Source organism: Balaenoptera physalus (assembly GCF_965194825.1).
Source record: "Balaenoptera physalus genome assembly, chromosome: 5".
NCBI classification, from domain to species: Eukaryota; Metazoa; Chordata; class Mammalia; order Artiodactyla; family Balaenopteridae; genus Balaenoptera; species Balaenoptera physalus.
This window is the reverse complement of record NC_138884.1, coordinates 61522502-61538393: the sequence shown is the minus strand read 5'-3', so window position 1 is coordinate 61538393 and position 15892 is coordinate 61522502. Positions and strand designations below refer to the sequence as shown.

General features: G+C 38.5%; 1 protein-coding gene and 1 long non-coding RNA gene across 6 annotated transcripts in view; one reads left to right on the top strand and one right to left on the bottom strand.

Annotated features, from left to right (window-relative positions):
* LOC309661903 overlaps positions 1-15892 on the top strand; it is a 1098809-nt gene that overhangs the window by 190602 nt on the left and 892315 nt on the right. The window lies entirely within an intron of this gene.
* The window catches only part of ADAMTS3 (ADAM metallopeptidase with thrombospondin type 1 motif 3), a 283209-nt gene continuing 275592 nt past the window's right edge, over positions 8276-15892 (bottom strand). For all 5 annotated transcript variants that reach the window (XM_082463723.1, XM_082463727.1, XM_082463726.1 and 2 more), the window contains 2 exons: positions 14912-15029; positions 8276-11046 (listed from right to left, as the gene is read on the bottom strand). In XM_082463723.1, coding sequence (XP_082319849.1) covers positions 10487-11046; positions 14912-15029 — 678 coding nt within the window. In that variant the 3' untranslated portion in view covers positions 8276-10486. The remainder of the gene's footprint in view (positions 11047-14911; positions 15030-15892) is intronic.

Below are 15892 nucleotides of genomic sequence, written 5' to 3'. Positions count from 1 at the left end.
AAGTAACAAATGCGCCTTGGCATACTGTGGTTTGTGGAAGAAACGGATTGAAATATTTTTTGTGGAAGACACTGTTAATAAATTGGATTAAAAAGGAAAGATACATACTTTCATAGAAGCCCACATTGCCTTTTTAGGAAAACAGGTGCATTTGGTATTGTTACTACCACTGTCATTTTGTAAGCAGCTTTTGGCAGGAAAGAGTTCTCTGCAGGAGGCACCCTTTTGCCTTGCACTAACCTTAACCCAGGACCCCCATGCTCTACTCATCTCCAGCCCTAGCACACCTGTCAAATCTTTGGATCACACAATACCTTGCCTAATCTGTTGGTTCTTTCTGTAGATCAAAGAAATAGAAGTGAAGAATAAGTAATTAACAGATGCCTAGATCTTTTCTCTAGCTTCCCCTTCTGTAATCTCCTGAACAGTGTGAACAAGATAGCATCTACAGAAAAACCACAAGAAGTCGACAAGCCTGCCCACAGTGAGGGATGGCCATGACTCTGACCCCCTATCTCAATGATTAACTGAGATTACTTACCTGTGTCTCTTTAAAAGCTTTCATGGCCGAGCCAAATCCTCAGAGGTCGTTTCTGGGGGACACTGCGTCCACCATCTCCCCAGACTGCCGGCATTCTGATGAAAAGCAGCTTTCCTTTCTACAAACATCTCTCTCTCTCTCACACTGATTTTCAGTTGGTGAGCACCTGAACCTGATTCAGTAAAAATTGTAAGCCTACAGTGAGTCCTGCAGGTGGTAAATGTGCTCACTTTGTTATCTTGGTTATCTCCGACACTTTACAGAGCTTTAGGACAAGACGATAAAGAGCCTTAGCTGTTCTTTTATGTTTTCTGTAGGGAATTAATTAGGAGCTGTCTTGCACCAGTTCTCAATTTGAGATGAATTGTGAAAGAGGTCATTCTGACAAAGTACTGTGCTATTGGCAAAAAAGAGAAAAATTTTGAAGGGCATTGTAAAAGTGGTAGTGTAGGCTTTCCATACAGAGTGAAAGTCAGGTTTGAGTTTTGAAGTACCATCTAATGTGACTACTGAGGGATTTTCTAAAATCACTACTCATTTATTTTACTGCACTTACAAAGCATGTTAAGCCTGACATCTATTGACATCTCTGTTTCCAAGTTAGAGAATGCAGAAATAGGGCTGCCTTTTAACTGTTCCCTGTTGTTACCCAAGACAGCGGGTTTCCCAACACTAGCCCTCCTTCATGTATCTATTATCTATTAGATTTCTGGTTCAGTCCTTAGTTCACTGTCCCTTTGCTTTCCTTCAAGCTTTGGTCCATGCAATGCCAGGCCACATATAGTAGCTCAGTTTAAATTGAGTATACACTGGCACATGTGTTTTAGATTCATGCTGACCCTTCTCAAGGCAGCCAAATCATATACTCCCCCTCAACACCCAGTTCAATATGAAGTCTTTCCTGGGAAACCCAGAGACAAACGATCCTTCCATCTTATGCATTCTTACAGCATGTATTGTATCAGATATATTAGAATCTAATCATATGCTCTCCTAAATTGTTTCCTAACCATTCTATGAGTTTTTCTTCTTTTCCTTAGAGAAATTGTAAGCTTGTTGATTTAATGCTTATGGCATATACAGTCTGTGCAGCCCTATTCCTCCATCCCATGACCAGTATATAGCATGGAATCAAGATGCGCTGAATTGAATTATGCCTCACAGCTAATTTCAGAACTGAATCTGCTAAAATCAGAGAAATGCAAACTTCTCTGTGCATATCCTCTCTGGGGTGTTTTCTTCAATGTAATAATATCCATTGTTGTGAAAGATGGAGAATGAGAATTAGGTTTCCTATGGAATGAAATTTTTAATTTTTCTCAGGTTAGGTTTAAATAAATGTCATAAAACCACAGGAGTTTATCAGGAGTCTGATTTCACATAAGAAAAACATTTGATGCATATGAAGAGCCTGGAAATTATGTGCTCAAGGTGGTCAAGTCAAAGTTGCTCAGGCTGGCAGGTCTAAGACAAGGGCTGTAAGTAGCACTCAGTGTGAGGCACAAACAAGTAAAACGGGGCAATTAACGAGAGAGTTTGCCTGGGGCTTTCTGATCAAGGTCAGCGATTTAGAAACTACACCCCAAGAAAGATTATAGATGAGGAGTGAGATAATTGGGCTGCCTCTTGATCAGACCCAATGCTCAAAATGAAGAGTAATATATGTAAGCTGCTACTTACTGGACTACTATTCATCCTCCAGAACTTTTTTTGTCCTTGAGAATCTAATAAACTACACGAACACTAATGTGTTAAAGTTTTATGTCCTTCTGTCCTTATGACTTATGTCTACAGCATTTCCCCATTCATTTCAAGGGAGTAAAAACCTGAGTTTAAACTCTAAATAATTTTGTGATTAGTTTGTTGTTGTTTAATGCTCATGCTTGGGAAGCTGATGTAACTTGTGACAAGAAACAAGGATGTGTAATACATTTTTTAAAAATTGAAAATATGTTAAGTGTTTAAAGTATTTGAAGGAACAAATCTGATTATTTCCCTTGTATCTCATATAACATTGAAATTTTAATACAAAACATGCAAAAAGCAATAAGTACATAACATTGCTGAGGACAGGAAGTGGTAATTAGCATATAAGGTATTTTTGCAAATATATAGAAGATGGGAAGTAGATAGAATCACATTGATGGATGAACCACAAAAGAATACAGAACATACATAGAGGAAGACTGAAGAGAAGTGAGAAATGTTCTTCCTGAAGAAGCAAGGTTTACAGGTCCTGCCAACCCACCCATCATATTTCATATCCTCTCCTACCTCCAAATCCAGAAGCATTTGCCTATAAGCTAAACTATAATTGCATTATGCTTTAGTTTTAAATGTGTTGAAATAAGATAATGTAAGATTAATGCCTTATAAATTCAAACATAAAATCTGATTTTTAAAAGAAACATAAAATTGATGGAATTCCATAGCATGTGAAATGATAACATGGACCACAGAAGGTAGACACGCCCGTGCCCACTCTGCCCTGGATTTGCTACTCCCTAGAAAGTCACGCATACATCTTCTGAAACCATGGTTCCAAATGAATTGTTCTAGGTGTCAGCAGATGGCGCTTGCTTCCCCTTTTCTCCAAACATGAATACGAGCAAAGCCTATGACCAGCAGCAAGGAGGAGCATATACCAAATCTTCCCCTGCTAATACTGTGGTAGGTTTCCTTTGCTTATGGTATTTACTCAAGTATGGCGTTTCTGGGTGCTGCCCAATGGCCATGCTGCATGATGCGCTCCACCACTACAGGGGGTAACTACAGAGAGATGACGACAAAGCCATCTCTTTGCCCCTACTGTGCAGTTCTATGTCTTATTTTTTTCCTCCCGTCCAAAAAGAAGAGAAAATCAAGGTTAATTATAAGTTTAAGAAAAATACCGTATACAGTAACGTCTGATTACTATACAAGTAAGTTCTTAGAACAGCTGGGAGAAATAATGGGAAGGGAATGACAGTATGTGCTCTGTTTTGTGCTCATTAGCTGAGCTGTTGGGTATTTGTAGATGATTTAGTCCTTTCATTCCCTGGTTTATTGCATTATCCGCTTTATGCCTGGAGCCATGCCAGTATTATTGTGAATTTCTTCCATTGTATATTTGATGACTCACCTATGCATAAACACCAATGTGACATGCAATATTAATAGACATGAAAAGCAAAATTACCATGAGATAGTTTTATCCCATTTCACACTGTAAAGTTAACAGGTGCTATAATTTAGTGTTGTTGCAAGTGATTTTTTTCATTCTCAGAAACTTCATGAATTTGTTATTGAATATTTAATGAACTTAAGTACATAACTTACCATCTGTGCCTCAGGTTTTTCATCTTTGAAATGACAAAGTGAGTGGTTTTCCTTCTATTTTTTCAACTGAAATAACACATTGAAGATAAAACAAATCAAAAATAGTGGAATTTCCTCATTTGAATGGATACAAGACTTTCAGCCTCCTCTGCACCCACCCCCTTTCCCTCCACACTTCCCAAGTGTGTCTATCAGGCCTCCCGGCTCTGGAAGCATTTCTGAAACTACCAGACTAAATCTTCTCTAAGGTTCTTTTTGGCTCTAACATTCAGATGGAACAAAAACAGGAAGCCCAAAGTCGCAGCTCACAAGGGATTGCTGCTGTTTAACATGCAAGAGAGAAAAAAATATTGTCCATAACATTTGCACTTGATTAAGGGAGGTTAAAACCATTAAGAGGAAACCAAGAACTTCACCTTGCAGTTCAAAGTGTGGTCCCCAGAGCTGCACCAGCAGGAAATACAGGATCTCAGGCCCTGCCCCAAACATACTGAATCAGAATCTGAATTTTAACAAGAGGTATAGATGACCCATTTTATCTTAGTGTTTGAGGAGGACGCTGCTGAAGCGATGACTTTCAACTCTGGCTGCCCATTAGAATCGCCAGGAAAGTTTTAAAGAAACACTGATACTTGATCACCATCCCCATTCTCTTTTAATTGGCCTGTAGTGGGACATTGTTAGTTTTATAGCTTCCAGGTGATTTAAATATGCAGCTAGGGGTGAAAAACATCATTCTAAGTAACTAGTAGAACCCTACTCAAGAAACTAGGAAAATCTCCCAGGCATAACCAAACAGAAGACATGTTTCAATCCAGCCCCCAGGGGAAGAGCCACGCATTGTGATTAATGACTGAGACACTCCGCTGAAAAGGGTACATGTCACTTATCAGTGATCTGACAACCCTCAAAGGTATGTGTGCTGGCATTCCGAAGCAAGTATCTGAAGATGACAAACCTCACCTGACAAATGGATGGCTGAGTCTTGTGGAGACAGAGATATAAAAACATTAACTATGGAAAATGAAGATATAGATGGCTTATTAAGACAGTTTCAAAGGATTTTAATTTTTAGATCATAGATTATGAAAACAAATGTACTCACTGTTAGCCATAGATAAGTGCATAGTAAGTGCATAGTAAGTGAATAAATAGCACAGAGAATCCAGGGTGAAAAAGCAAATACTTCTAGACATTCTAAAATTGCAGCCTTAGACATTTAAGATAGTTTTCAGATATTGATTTTTACAGCTATGATCAGCTATTTAGGTTAGAGATTTTGACTAAATCAAGGACATGGTCCTTTCCTTGACTAAAATCAAATTCACAAGGACAGTAGAGGACCAAGGAGCTCATTTTATGGGGGCTAAAAAAACCGGAGTTAGTTTTATGGGAACAATAAAATTGTGATAATAGAAAGATCTGGGTTGGGATTTTGTGGGTTAGGAGTATAAAAAGTTGGGGAAGGACTCAAAGATATGAAAGAGTACCTGAGTTACTTTGCACTTGTCATTCCTTCCTCCTGGAATGTTCTTTCCCAGAATTCTCTCACGTCCTTCAAGTCTTTCCTCTACTGTCACCTTCTAATGAGCTCTACAACCACCATCTTATTTCACTCCACAATATGCTCTTTTTTATCACCTTTTAACATATTATATAGCAAACCAATGTATTATGATTATTGTTTATTTTCTGTTTCCTCTGCTACAAAGTAAGCTCCCGTTAAAGGGCAGGGATTTTTACCAGTTTGCACACGACTGTATTCTAAGAACCTAGAGCAATGTCTGGCACACAATCAGAGCTCAATAGAAATTTGTTGCACCTGTAACCTTTGGGAAAGCTCTTTCTGTCACGTGCTTGGGCCAGAAGACAGGCTGCAGTGAATTCCACAGTGAATGCTGGTGAGCGATGGGAAGAGAAGAGGCAGTGAAGCTAAGCTACGCTCTTGAGAAGTTTGGTGGTGAAAAGAGAAAAGAGCAGACACTGGCTAATAAGGCAGAAACAGAGTCAAGCAGAAGTTTGAGCCTTCCTTGTATGATGAGGAAAACCTGAGCATGCTTGTAGGCTTAGGGAGTCTGGAGAAGTAGGAGAACTGGATAAGATTCCAATTTAGAAGGGTGAATATGGAGGGAAGAAAACTACAGAACTGGCTATGTAGTTAAAGAAACTGTTTATCCAGACCATCCACATCACTCAAAAGCATTTCTAACAACCATGAAACTCCAAAGCAAAGGCGAAGTGAATCCGAGTGGCTATTTCTTCTGACAACTTGAGTTTCACGTTGAGAATGTTATAAATACTAAAGCATTCAGCTAGAGGCTATGTTGCCATCTCCAAGCACCAGGCAACATCTGAGATGCGAAAATAAGAGTTGAGAAATCCAACAGAGTACGTCTCATCATGTAGATAGATCTTATGGAAATTAGGCTAGAAAAATGTGACTCATTTCAGCAGCCAATATAGGCAAATGAAGATGTCCCACGCATATAGCTGGACGCATTCCTGTGTAGTCTGGAGGGTTGCAATGGGCTTATTTGAAAGTCTAATATACTTCACTAATAAGCCTTCAGATCTTCTCTCTCAAAATGCACACTTCTACTCACTTGTTTAGGTTGAGCACATAGACCCTTGCTTATCCAGAGTTAATGGCCTTCCTTTACACTGGAGCCCCTAATTTCTACAAGATAGAAGCATGATGACCAGGGAAGAAGGCAGTTGAAATACTAATTCCAATTCTAATCCCAGTTCTACTAAATTTGGAAGTGAGATCATGGAAAATTCACCTTTGGGCCTTAATGTTATCCCTGCAAAATGAAGAGTACTGGACTAGATCTAAAGGTCCTTTCCAGATCAACGTTAGCTAGTTCCTGATCCTGACAAATATGATAACAGAGAAAGGAAAAGGCTGAGAACAGAAGGGACACTATAGTCATAACACTAGGAAATCTGTGTTCTGCAGTAGAAACTTACAGACTGGAGCGTGTATTTAGGAAGTTTGTACAATGGCCAAAGCAGAGCGCTAGGTACTAATGAAGAATGCAAAAGAAATAGAAAATTTTGTTTGTTAATTGTAATTAAAGGTCATATGGAAAGGTCATATGGTCCTTATTAGTTATCTATTTTATATATAGTAGTGTGTATATGTCAATCCCCATCTTCTGATTTATCCCTCCCCTAGCCTTTTACTTTTTAATTTTATTTAGTATTTTTAAAAACAAGTAATGTCCTTTCTGGCTTATCTATGTTTTCATCATTTTTAATTGATTTTTTTCTCTTACATCTTATATTTAAGTGGGTTCATGGTGGGTACAGAGGAATGACTTGATATTTCTGCAAAGTGTATTAATGTAAGTACATGAGAAACGTTTTATTTGCTAATAATTTGGGGGCATTACTGAACCATTGACCATCTTTGCAGAAATACATAATTATCCTTTAGTCTCACTGTTTATTGTTTGCAAAGGTAGAGTGGGTGTATTCTGCTAAAATTCTTCAAAATCAACGACCGGAGATCATTTGTAGTGAGTTTGTCCTTCCTATTAATTTTTAAAGCTAAATTGTTTGTCGTTAGATCCTGAAACTATGTTCTTTACCGCCATTAATGAGATATAGCGATCATGAGTCAAACTAGCTGTAGACCCTAAAGGAAAGCTGTGGTTTTGTTACATAATGAAGATGATGAGGAGGAGGCTTGGGAAATTACAAGGACAAAGATGATACTTAATATTTTAGTGAATAACTATGTGTGAAGCCCTGCCCTAACAGCTTTACTTATCTCATTTCTCACAGCAGTCACACAATGATGTTTGACAGTTCTGCCTCCTATTTTACAGATGAGGAAACTGAAATCCAGTGAGATAACCCACGATCATTCAGGTATGAAGTGGTAGGTGGAGTTCAAACCTGAATCAGTCTGTCTTTGCAGTTTAGACTGGGAACTGTGGCAAGACAGTGTCTCCCTGTTACAGAAAGAAACACCCTCTTCTGGGATGTCCTGTTCTTCCCACACTCCTGAGTCATGGGGTGATGTGCTCCCACCAATCCTCAGGGTTCAAACCTGAGGGTTGCTTTTCTAAAAACCACTCTGGGATGACACATTTTAAAAACAGAAGTGCCCCTTTTCCTTCTCATACCCCTAGCATTATTGCCACTTTCTGTCTCTTCAAGTTCTGTGGGATGGACTTAGGCAAAAAGCCACTCCCATAACCTCTTATTTTCTTTTTTAAAAATGTTATTTAAAAAATATTATGATACAACCTGATGTGAGAAGAGGAGACACAGTCACTTTGTTTGAGCCTCTTTAGAGAAAGTCCAAGTAGCAAATGAACTTGATACTATTTCACTTTGTAGGAGGAAATAACATGTTTCCATTACTCAGTGATGAATCTAATGATAAAATCTCGATTGAGCCAGGTCTATATTTTGTTAACATTTTTATTGCTACGTGCTCCCAATACAACAAACAGCATCAGTAGTGTACACTTTGATAAAAAGGAATTTTTAGCTTAGTAGAAAAGGAAGCTCAAAGATCAGGAGTATAATGAATATATACATCTTTATGGGAGGTGTATGTGTGTGACCAGCTTTCTCTGTGTTCCCCTGTGGACCAGATGCATGCACACGCAAGCAAACTAGAGGAGAATTTCATGCTGGGGAAATTTTTAGGGGAAAAAAATGACTTCTATTTGAGGTTCAGGGATTGTTTTACAATCTGGAATTCACCTAATTCATTTGACTTTCAAAAGTCTTGCACCAAGTAGCAGCGATTCTTTAGAGGTATAGAGTCAATAGGTGAAGCTGTTATTTTTACCATGGTTAAAATGCAAACGTTCTTGCACATTCTGTGCTTTGAGAAGTTAACATATCTATATTTTAGTTTGCAGAGTGTATTTTTGGACAGTTCAGGAACTGACCTCAAAATCATTATGCTGTCAACACTTCTCTTTCTTTTTTCTTTTAAGTGTAATTCATGAAGTATTTATCTCCTTCACATACTTCTTTTTTGGTGTTTCTAATTCCCTATTTCATTAAACAGCTAGCTATCTGAGCCCATACTATTTTATGTTTTGTTGAAGGGGGAAAAGTTACCAACTTTGCATCAACTACTCTAAAAATGCAAAATTTGCATAACATCAATTTTGTTCAATTTTAGCTCTTTGATTTGGCTGCTGTAAGTTTGCTTAAATTTCTCCTCTATGTACAGAACAAAGCATGCATCTCAAATTATGTCTCTCTAGTTTACCAAAATATGTCATTGATATTAGCGTAAATATTTAGTACATAAAAATACTATCAAGAAAAAAAATCAACTTTTAATAAATATCTTCAGTTCTGAATTCTATATACAAGTACTTTACATCTACTCCCTGGAGAGAGCATTTCTGGCTTCACTGTGAGTAAGGTGATCACTGACATAAATTACTAGCACATTATTGCAGTCAGATGCATTGTGGTTGTGAACATTTGGATATGAACCATGCGGAAAATAAATATTGCAACCATTGACAAATGCTTTCTTGAAGCTGCTTCCAGAGCCCTAAAGCCCTGCTATACTTGATTGTTATTTCTAGTTCGACGATGCTTTTCTCAGCTACTGACATACAAACAAATGATCTCAGTACATTTTTCCTTTGTTAGTAATTACAGTACATTGAGTATACCTGTTTGTATATGTCAACAATGGGACAATTAAAAACAACACAGGAAAGCAGGACAATTCAATGGTGTCTACTGAGGCCCTGGTAAAAGGGTTTCCATTTTGTGCTGCACAGGCTCATTTACTGGTCTCTGTTCCCTGTGACTACGAGTATTCTAAGACACCAAACTTATTCTTTTTTATTTAAAGGATGGAAGGTAATAGGTAAGCTGAAATCTCTATATCTGCAGCTTATCTGTTTTTTTCTCTTTTTCTGTAATTTAGGCGTCACATTGTTGATCAAACAAAACCACACAACAAAACCCCTTGTATTGTCAGTAGCGGTGTTTCTAACTTCTTTGTAATATTCTGCTTTGAAAATCAACTCATAGAACGTCAAATAAGGCAATACTCAATGACAGGCACCTAGAATATCCAGAAATGTAATATAGTAAACAATCATTTGAGAACACATCTCTTAAAATAATACTGATTTCTGCAATATACAGTATTTACACAACAGCTGCAAATTTGCTCATACAATATTTCTAATATAGATAAATAGGAATACAAGTCTAAGAATTCTTTGCTCCATTTTCAAAACCTTTTGTTGAAATGTAAACCATTGGCACCTCTTTTTTATTTTTACTGTAACTTTTTTAAAACAACAACAAGAAATCAGCTGATATGCACAATTGATTCCAGTCCCTTTTCTGCTTTAGAAAATGACCAACACGCTTAGCAACTTACTTTCCTTCGGTTAATAATCTTTGGTGCTTTCTTCCAATGAATTCTGGTAAATGAGTCAATGCAGAACAAAAGGAGGATGAAAGCAACTAGAAAGTGAACCAGCACTTTTTTGTTCTTCCACGTACGGATAAAATGAGTTGATGATTTATGGAGATTTCCACTTTAAACAAGCTGTATGCACCACGGGGAGAGGGAGCTTGTCCAGATTTTCCATTGATGTCTAGCCTTTCGGCTTCACTTTCTCATCTTTCCAATGTGGATGACCTTAGCGGACGTCTCTTGTCAATAATCTTTTCATCTTTCTTTGAGGTTCTTGCCTGAGAAGAAGCACCTATGGAATCACTGGCTGCAAGGAAGGGGGCAGCAGCCATTTGTGGAGATGAACTGAGGTGGCCACTCTTGGTGGGTGGGGAGGCCAGTCTCAGAGTCTTATTTTCTGCTGGCTGAGCTCTCCTCTGGGGTAGGTTAGCACCACTGGATTTACTGTTTGGCCTGAAAGCAGCATGTGCATTTGGACCTCCTACAGAAGAGATCTTGCTCAAAGATTTCTTCTTCTCAGCAGGAGTCTCTGAATAGTAAGGAACCAAAGATGTAGGCATCATTAGCGATTTGGGGAGGTCACTGGAGTTAAAGATAGCATCATCGTGAGCTTCAGCAGCTTCTGGAAGGTATGGCGGTGGCAGGGTGCTGCTGCGCTTGCTACACGACTCACAACATAACTTGTTATAACCTGGTATGGAACAGTATCGCGCCAGCACCTCCATTTGACAGAATATGGATTTATCTCCCAAACAGGGCTCATCTGCAAAGATTAAAAGACAACAAAATGAGACATACATCCAAACATAAAAGGAGGACAACATGGATGGAGCTAGAGGGCATTAAGCTAAGTGAAATAAGTCAGACAGAGAAAGATAAATATTGTATGATCTCGTATGTGGAATCTAAAAAACAAAACAAACAAAACAAAAAACAGAATCATAGATCCTGAACAGAGAACAAATGGGCGATTGCTGAGGGAGGGGCAAAACAGGTGAAGGGGATTAAGAGGTACAAACCTCCAGTGATGAAATAAATAAGCCATAGGGATGTGACATACAGCATAAGGAATATGGCCAGTCACATGGTAATAACTTTCTATGGGGACAGACTTATTGTGGTGATCATTTCATAATATATGCAAATATATTATGCATAGTGTATGCAAAATCACTAGGTAGTACATCTGAAACTAACATAATACTGTATTTCAACAATATTTCATTTTAACTATAAAAATAAATATAACTAAAAATGAATGAAAGGAGGGAAGAAATTTAAATCGTGTATGAATATAAAAAATTTTAAGTAAAATCTAACATTTATGGGAGTTGTCCACATGAGGCTTTGCATTAAAAATATGAATATTAGGATGAATTTACTAAAATAAGTATTCTCTATGTGCAAAGCACTTGAATTGACCAGCACTTTCACATCTCCATCAAGAGTCTTCAGATCAAGGGTAATTTTTTCTTCCTAGTAGAAATACATATCTGATTTTAGAATGAGAAAATAGAATTAGTTTTACCATATTTTTTAAGATATAGAGGGCACTGTTTTTTTTAATTTTATGATAGTTCTGTCTTTATAATAGAGTAGCCTCTATATTCAATTTAAATTTAAAATCAAAATAAATACTAAAGACCTGTTGGAACATATCAAATCTTAAAACTATATTACCAAAAGAAAAATCAAGATACTATTTTGATTTGGAGACCACTCTCCAGAGTGAAGGCAACAGTTTCATGTTTACCATTGAATGTTCTCAGCTTATTTGTTATTTGAAAGCACAAATCTGGGTAAAGGGTACCAACTTTCTTTTGAATAATTCATGGTTCTTTAATTTCATTGAACTGATAGTACTTTAAAGAGTACTAAAGTAACGCTCACAAAACACTTGGTAGGTGTGTGTGTACAGACTATTTCTATTATTTTTTAATTTTATTGATCATAGGTTATAAGAATTAGATATCAAAAAATCCAAACATTGAGCTCATGAAAATGTTAGTTTGTACTTCTTTTCAGCCATTCCAGAGCATATCCTATGCACACAGTCTAACACAGAATACTGATCCCATATCCAATTAATAAATGTAAAGAATTGTAAATTGTGGCATTTATGTAATATAATCACTTAAAATTACAATGTAATATTGGGTGATTCTACATTGCTAGGTAAGAAACCTGCTATATAACTTGCCAAAGAAATTAAATCCCTTTTCTAAAGTTCAAGGGGAAAAAAAGAGGGTCAGTTGTCAGGGCCAAAACAGGCTAAACTTACCACCTTTGTTAGCGTTATAATGCCATGCCCACTTCCCAAGTTGTGGAATGACTTGTATTTCCCTGACATTTACACATCTATGATACAGTATGATGTGTTTGAATATTTCATATTAGCTAAAATAATCATCTAATTAGGTTGTAAATGCCTGAGAATCACATTAATGGGTTTCACCTCAAGTATCAATCCCTTTTCCTATCTGAATTATTTTTTCTATGCCTATAGCTTTCTATGCCTATAACATTTTCTTTTGGCTTAAGGAAAAGTATCAAGCAAATTCTTGCTGACAGTTGGGCATATTTGCAGAAATATATACCTCTACCAGTTATTAAGATCAATAAAGCTTACTCGAAAAGTGTTTAACCTCCTGACAGTAATGCCTATGTAAGAGTAAAATACTATGGTGACGGGAAACGTTATAGCTTCTAACTAGGTAAATTTGTTCTTTTGGCTTTGACTTGTGGTTTGAAGTTTCAAATATACTTTCCAGAGAAAAATGATTAAATATGTAAGTCCTTTGTCTCCCCCTCATGGTCATACTTGTTCATGCCACCCCACATTTCAAAGGAAAATGTACAAAGAAATATTTTATAAGGTTTCTTTGGAAGAGTAGACAGGCAGTGGGAGGATAGGAAGAGAGAGAGGGAGAGAGAGACAGGCACAGAGAATCAGAGGGGAAGGGACATGGGGGCTGGGAAAGAGAGAAGGCAGGGAAGGCAAGAGACACGGGGAGATGGAGAGACAGATGCAGAGTGGCAGAGACAGGGAGGTGGGCAGGGAGGGTGAGGAAGGACAGAGAAAAGTGGAGGAGAAAGAGAGACACTGACAGACACACGTGCCAGAAAAGGGGGAAGGAGGAGTGTCAGAGAGAAAAAGAGGGAAATAGAGAAAAAGGAGAGAGGAAGAGATGAGGAGAGAGAGAAGAGGAAAGGGAGAGAGCAGGAGAAAGAGAGAAAAGAGGTAGAGGTAGGGAGACTAAGAGGGGGAGAGGGAGAGAGAGAGAGAGAGAGAGAGAGAGAGAGAGAATGAGAAGAAAGAGTGAGGTGGAAAAAGCACGAGTGATATACACAGAAAGTGAGCAACATACAGACAGCAAGTGACAGAAAGTCAGAGACAGAGAGCGAAACCCACAGAGGAAAAGAGAGGAGAGAAAAGTGGAGATACAAAATGAGACACAAAGGACACAGACAGATGCAGAGAGAGACAGAAAAGGAGGAAGAAGGAGACAGTGATAGAAACTGAAACCATCCAATATATGCTATTTGTTTTACAATAGCAAATTGAAATTATACAGATGTCCCCTGACTTATGACGGTTCTACTTACGATTTTTGGACTTCATGATGGTGTGAAAGCCATATGCATTCAGTAGAAACCGTACTTTGAATCTGGATCTTTTCTGAGCTAGTGATACATGTAATGATTCTCTTTTGTGATGCTGGGCAGGGCAGCAGCTGCAGCTCCCGGTGAGCCAGGCGATCACGAGGGCAAATGACGGACACATTTATCACCATTCTGTACCCAGACAACCATTCTGTCTTTTACCTTCAGTATAGTATTCAATAAATTATATGAGGTATTCAACACTTTATTACCAAATAGGCTTTGTGTTAGATGATTTTGCCCAACTGTAGGCAAACGTAAGTGTTTGGAGCATGTTTAACGCTAGGCGATGGTGTTCAGTAGGTTAGGTGTTTTAAATGCATTTTCGACTGACAGTATTTTCAACTTAGGATGAGTTTATCAGGATGTAACTCCACTGTAAATTGAGGAAGATCTGTACTTTAAAGAAAAGAGACTGCTTTTGCAATATGGCAAGAGTAAGTTAGGCAAACTTTAGCATATGCACAAGGTATCTATTTTAAAAGCACGCTGTTCAAGCCTATGGAGATGGATGGGCAGGTACTGGAAGTGGCTTTGTGAAAGACATTTATCATCCACATGCCTAAATTGAATGATTTTAGTAAAGTATTGCCAAACCTTCTGCATTATTATGCCTTTGACAATGATGTGAAGTTATAAAGAAAATCAAAGAGAGAAAACAAGTAGCTCCTTCTAGAAACACAAATTGACAGAAGCTACATATACACGACACGGCCCTCACCCCAGCATTACTGCCTACTGGGAACCACAGAGGCCGCAGCGGTTATGATAACGAACTGGAGGGGACATTGCCGCAGACACCCATCTTAAAGAACTCTATTAAGCTAATATTTCAAGGGTGTTTTCCTTTAGTCATTTTTCAGTAAGCAAATGGAAATTCCAGAGCTTGCCCAGAAAGGAAGTTCTGCTTTTTGAGTCTCAAAAACCATGATCAGAACAGTGAAATCAATCAGTGTCACACCTACCATTACAGGGAGGCAGCTGACAGGCTCGGACAGACTCAGGCTTTTCACCATCGCAGTGGTCACCCGCCCTGCAGAGGACCTGCCTCACCTCTGTCCCTTCGCCGCAGGTTACTGAACACTACAGAAACAAAGGCTGTGATTATAGATGTTTATTCCACCAGGACTTTCTTCCTTTCCCCATGTGCACACTCATACACACACATGCACACACAAGCACACACGCATACACAGCTCTGGAGTTCTTTCTCTACGGCCCAGTGTTACAGTGACTTGGGAGACAAGAGAATCCTAGCTTTATACCCTAGGAGCATTGTTCTTTCTCTGAAAGCTTCACAGAATTGCTGTAGGACTAAATGAAGGCAAAGGAGACAATGTATATAAAACAGTTATGCTTGGCATGTAGTAAGCATTTGATGCCAAACAAGTCATTGTTATAATGTAACACCTTCTGTAGTTCCTAAAAGCAGTAGTGGAGCCCGTTTTCAGAGAGCCCATCATGGATCGAGCTTCCCCTTCTCTCACCTTCCTTACAAATGGTGAATTTACTGCCATGCTATGTTGGTTAATTAAACCTCTTTGGAACTACTATTACTCTATTCCCACAAATTCCTTTCTTTAAGGAATGGGCTAACTGCTCTGAAACTAAGCCCAGAAGCAGCCGCGCTATTGCTCTAGGTAGGAGCTGTAGAGGAGGGATGCTTGTTCCAGGACTCTGAGGAGAGCGAGACATGAGTTATCCTTAAGGTCCTGGGCAGGTCACTTTCGTTTGCCTGTTCCTTCCCTCCTGGGCCTGCTCTCCACTTCCTCCTTTGTCCTCTATCTACTTTTTGCTGCCCTTTCCTCCAATCCACTCTACTATCACCCCCTGATTCTTCATTTGGAGTGTTTAGATATATCAAAGAACTGTGGATAATACGGGCACTGAGACACTGATTCAGCCAGTCACCAAGTAGACGTCATTTGGACAGGCACCGACTGGGC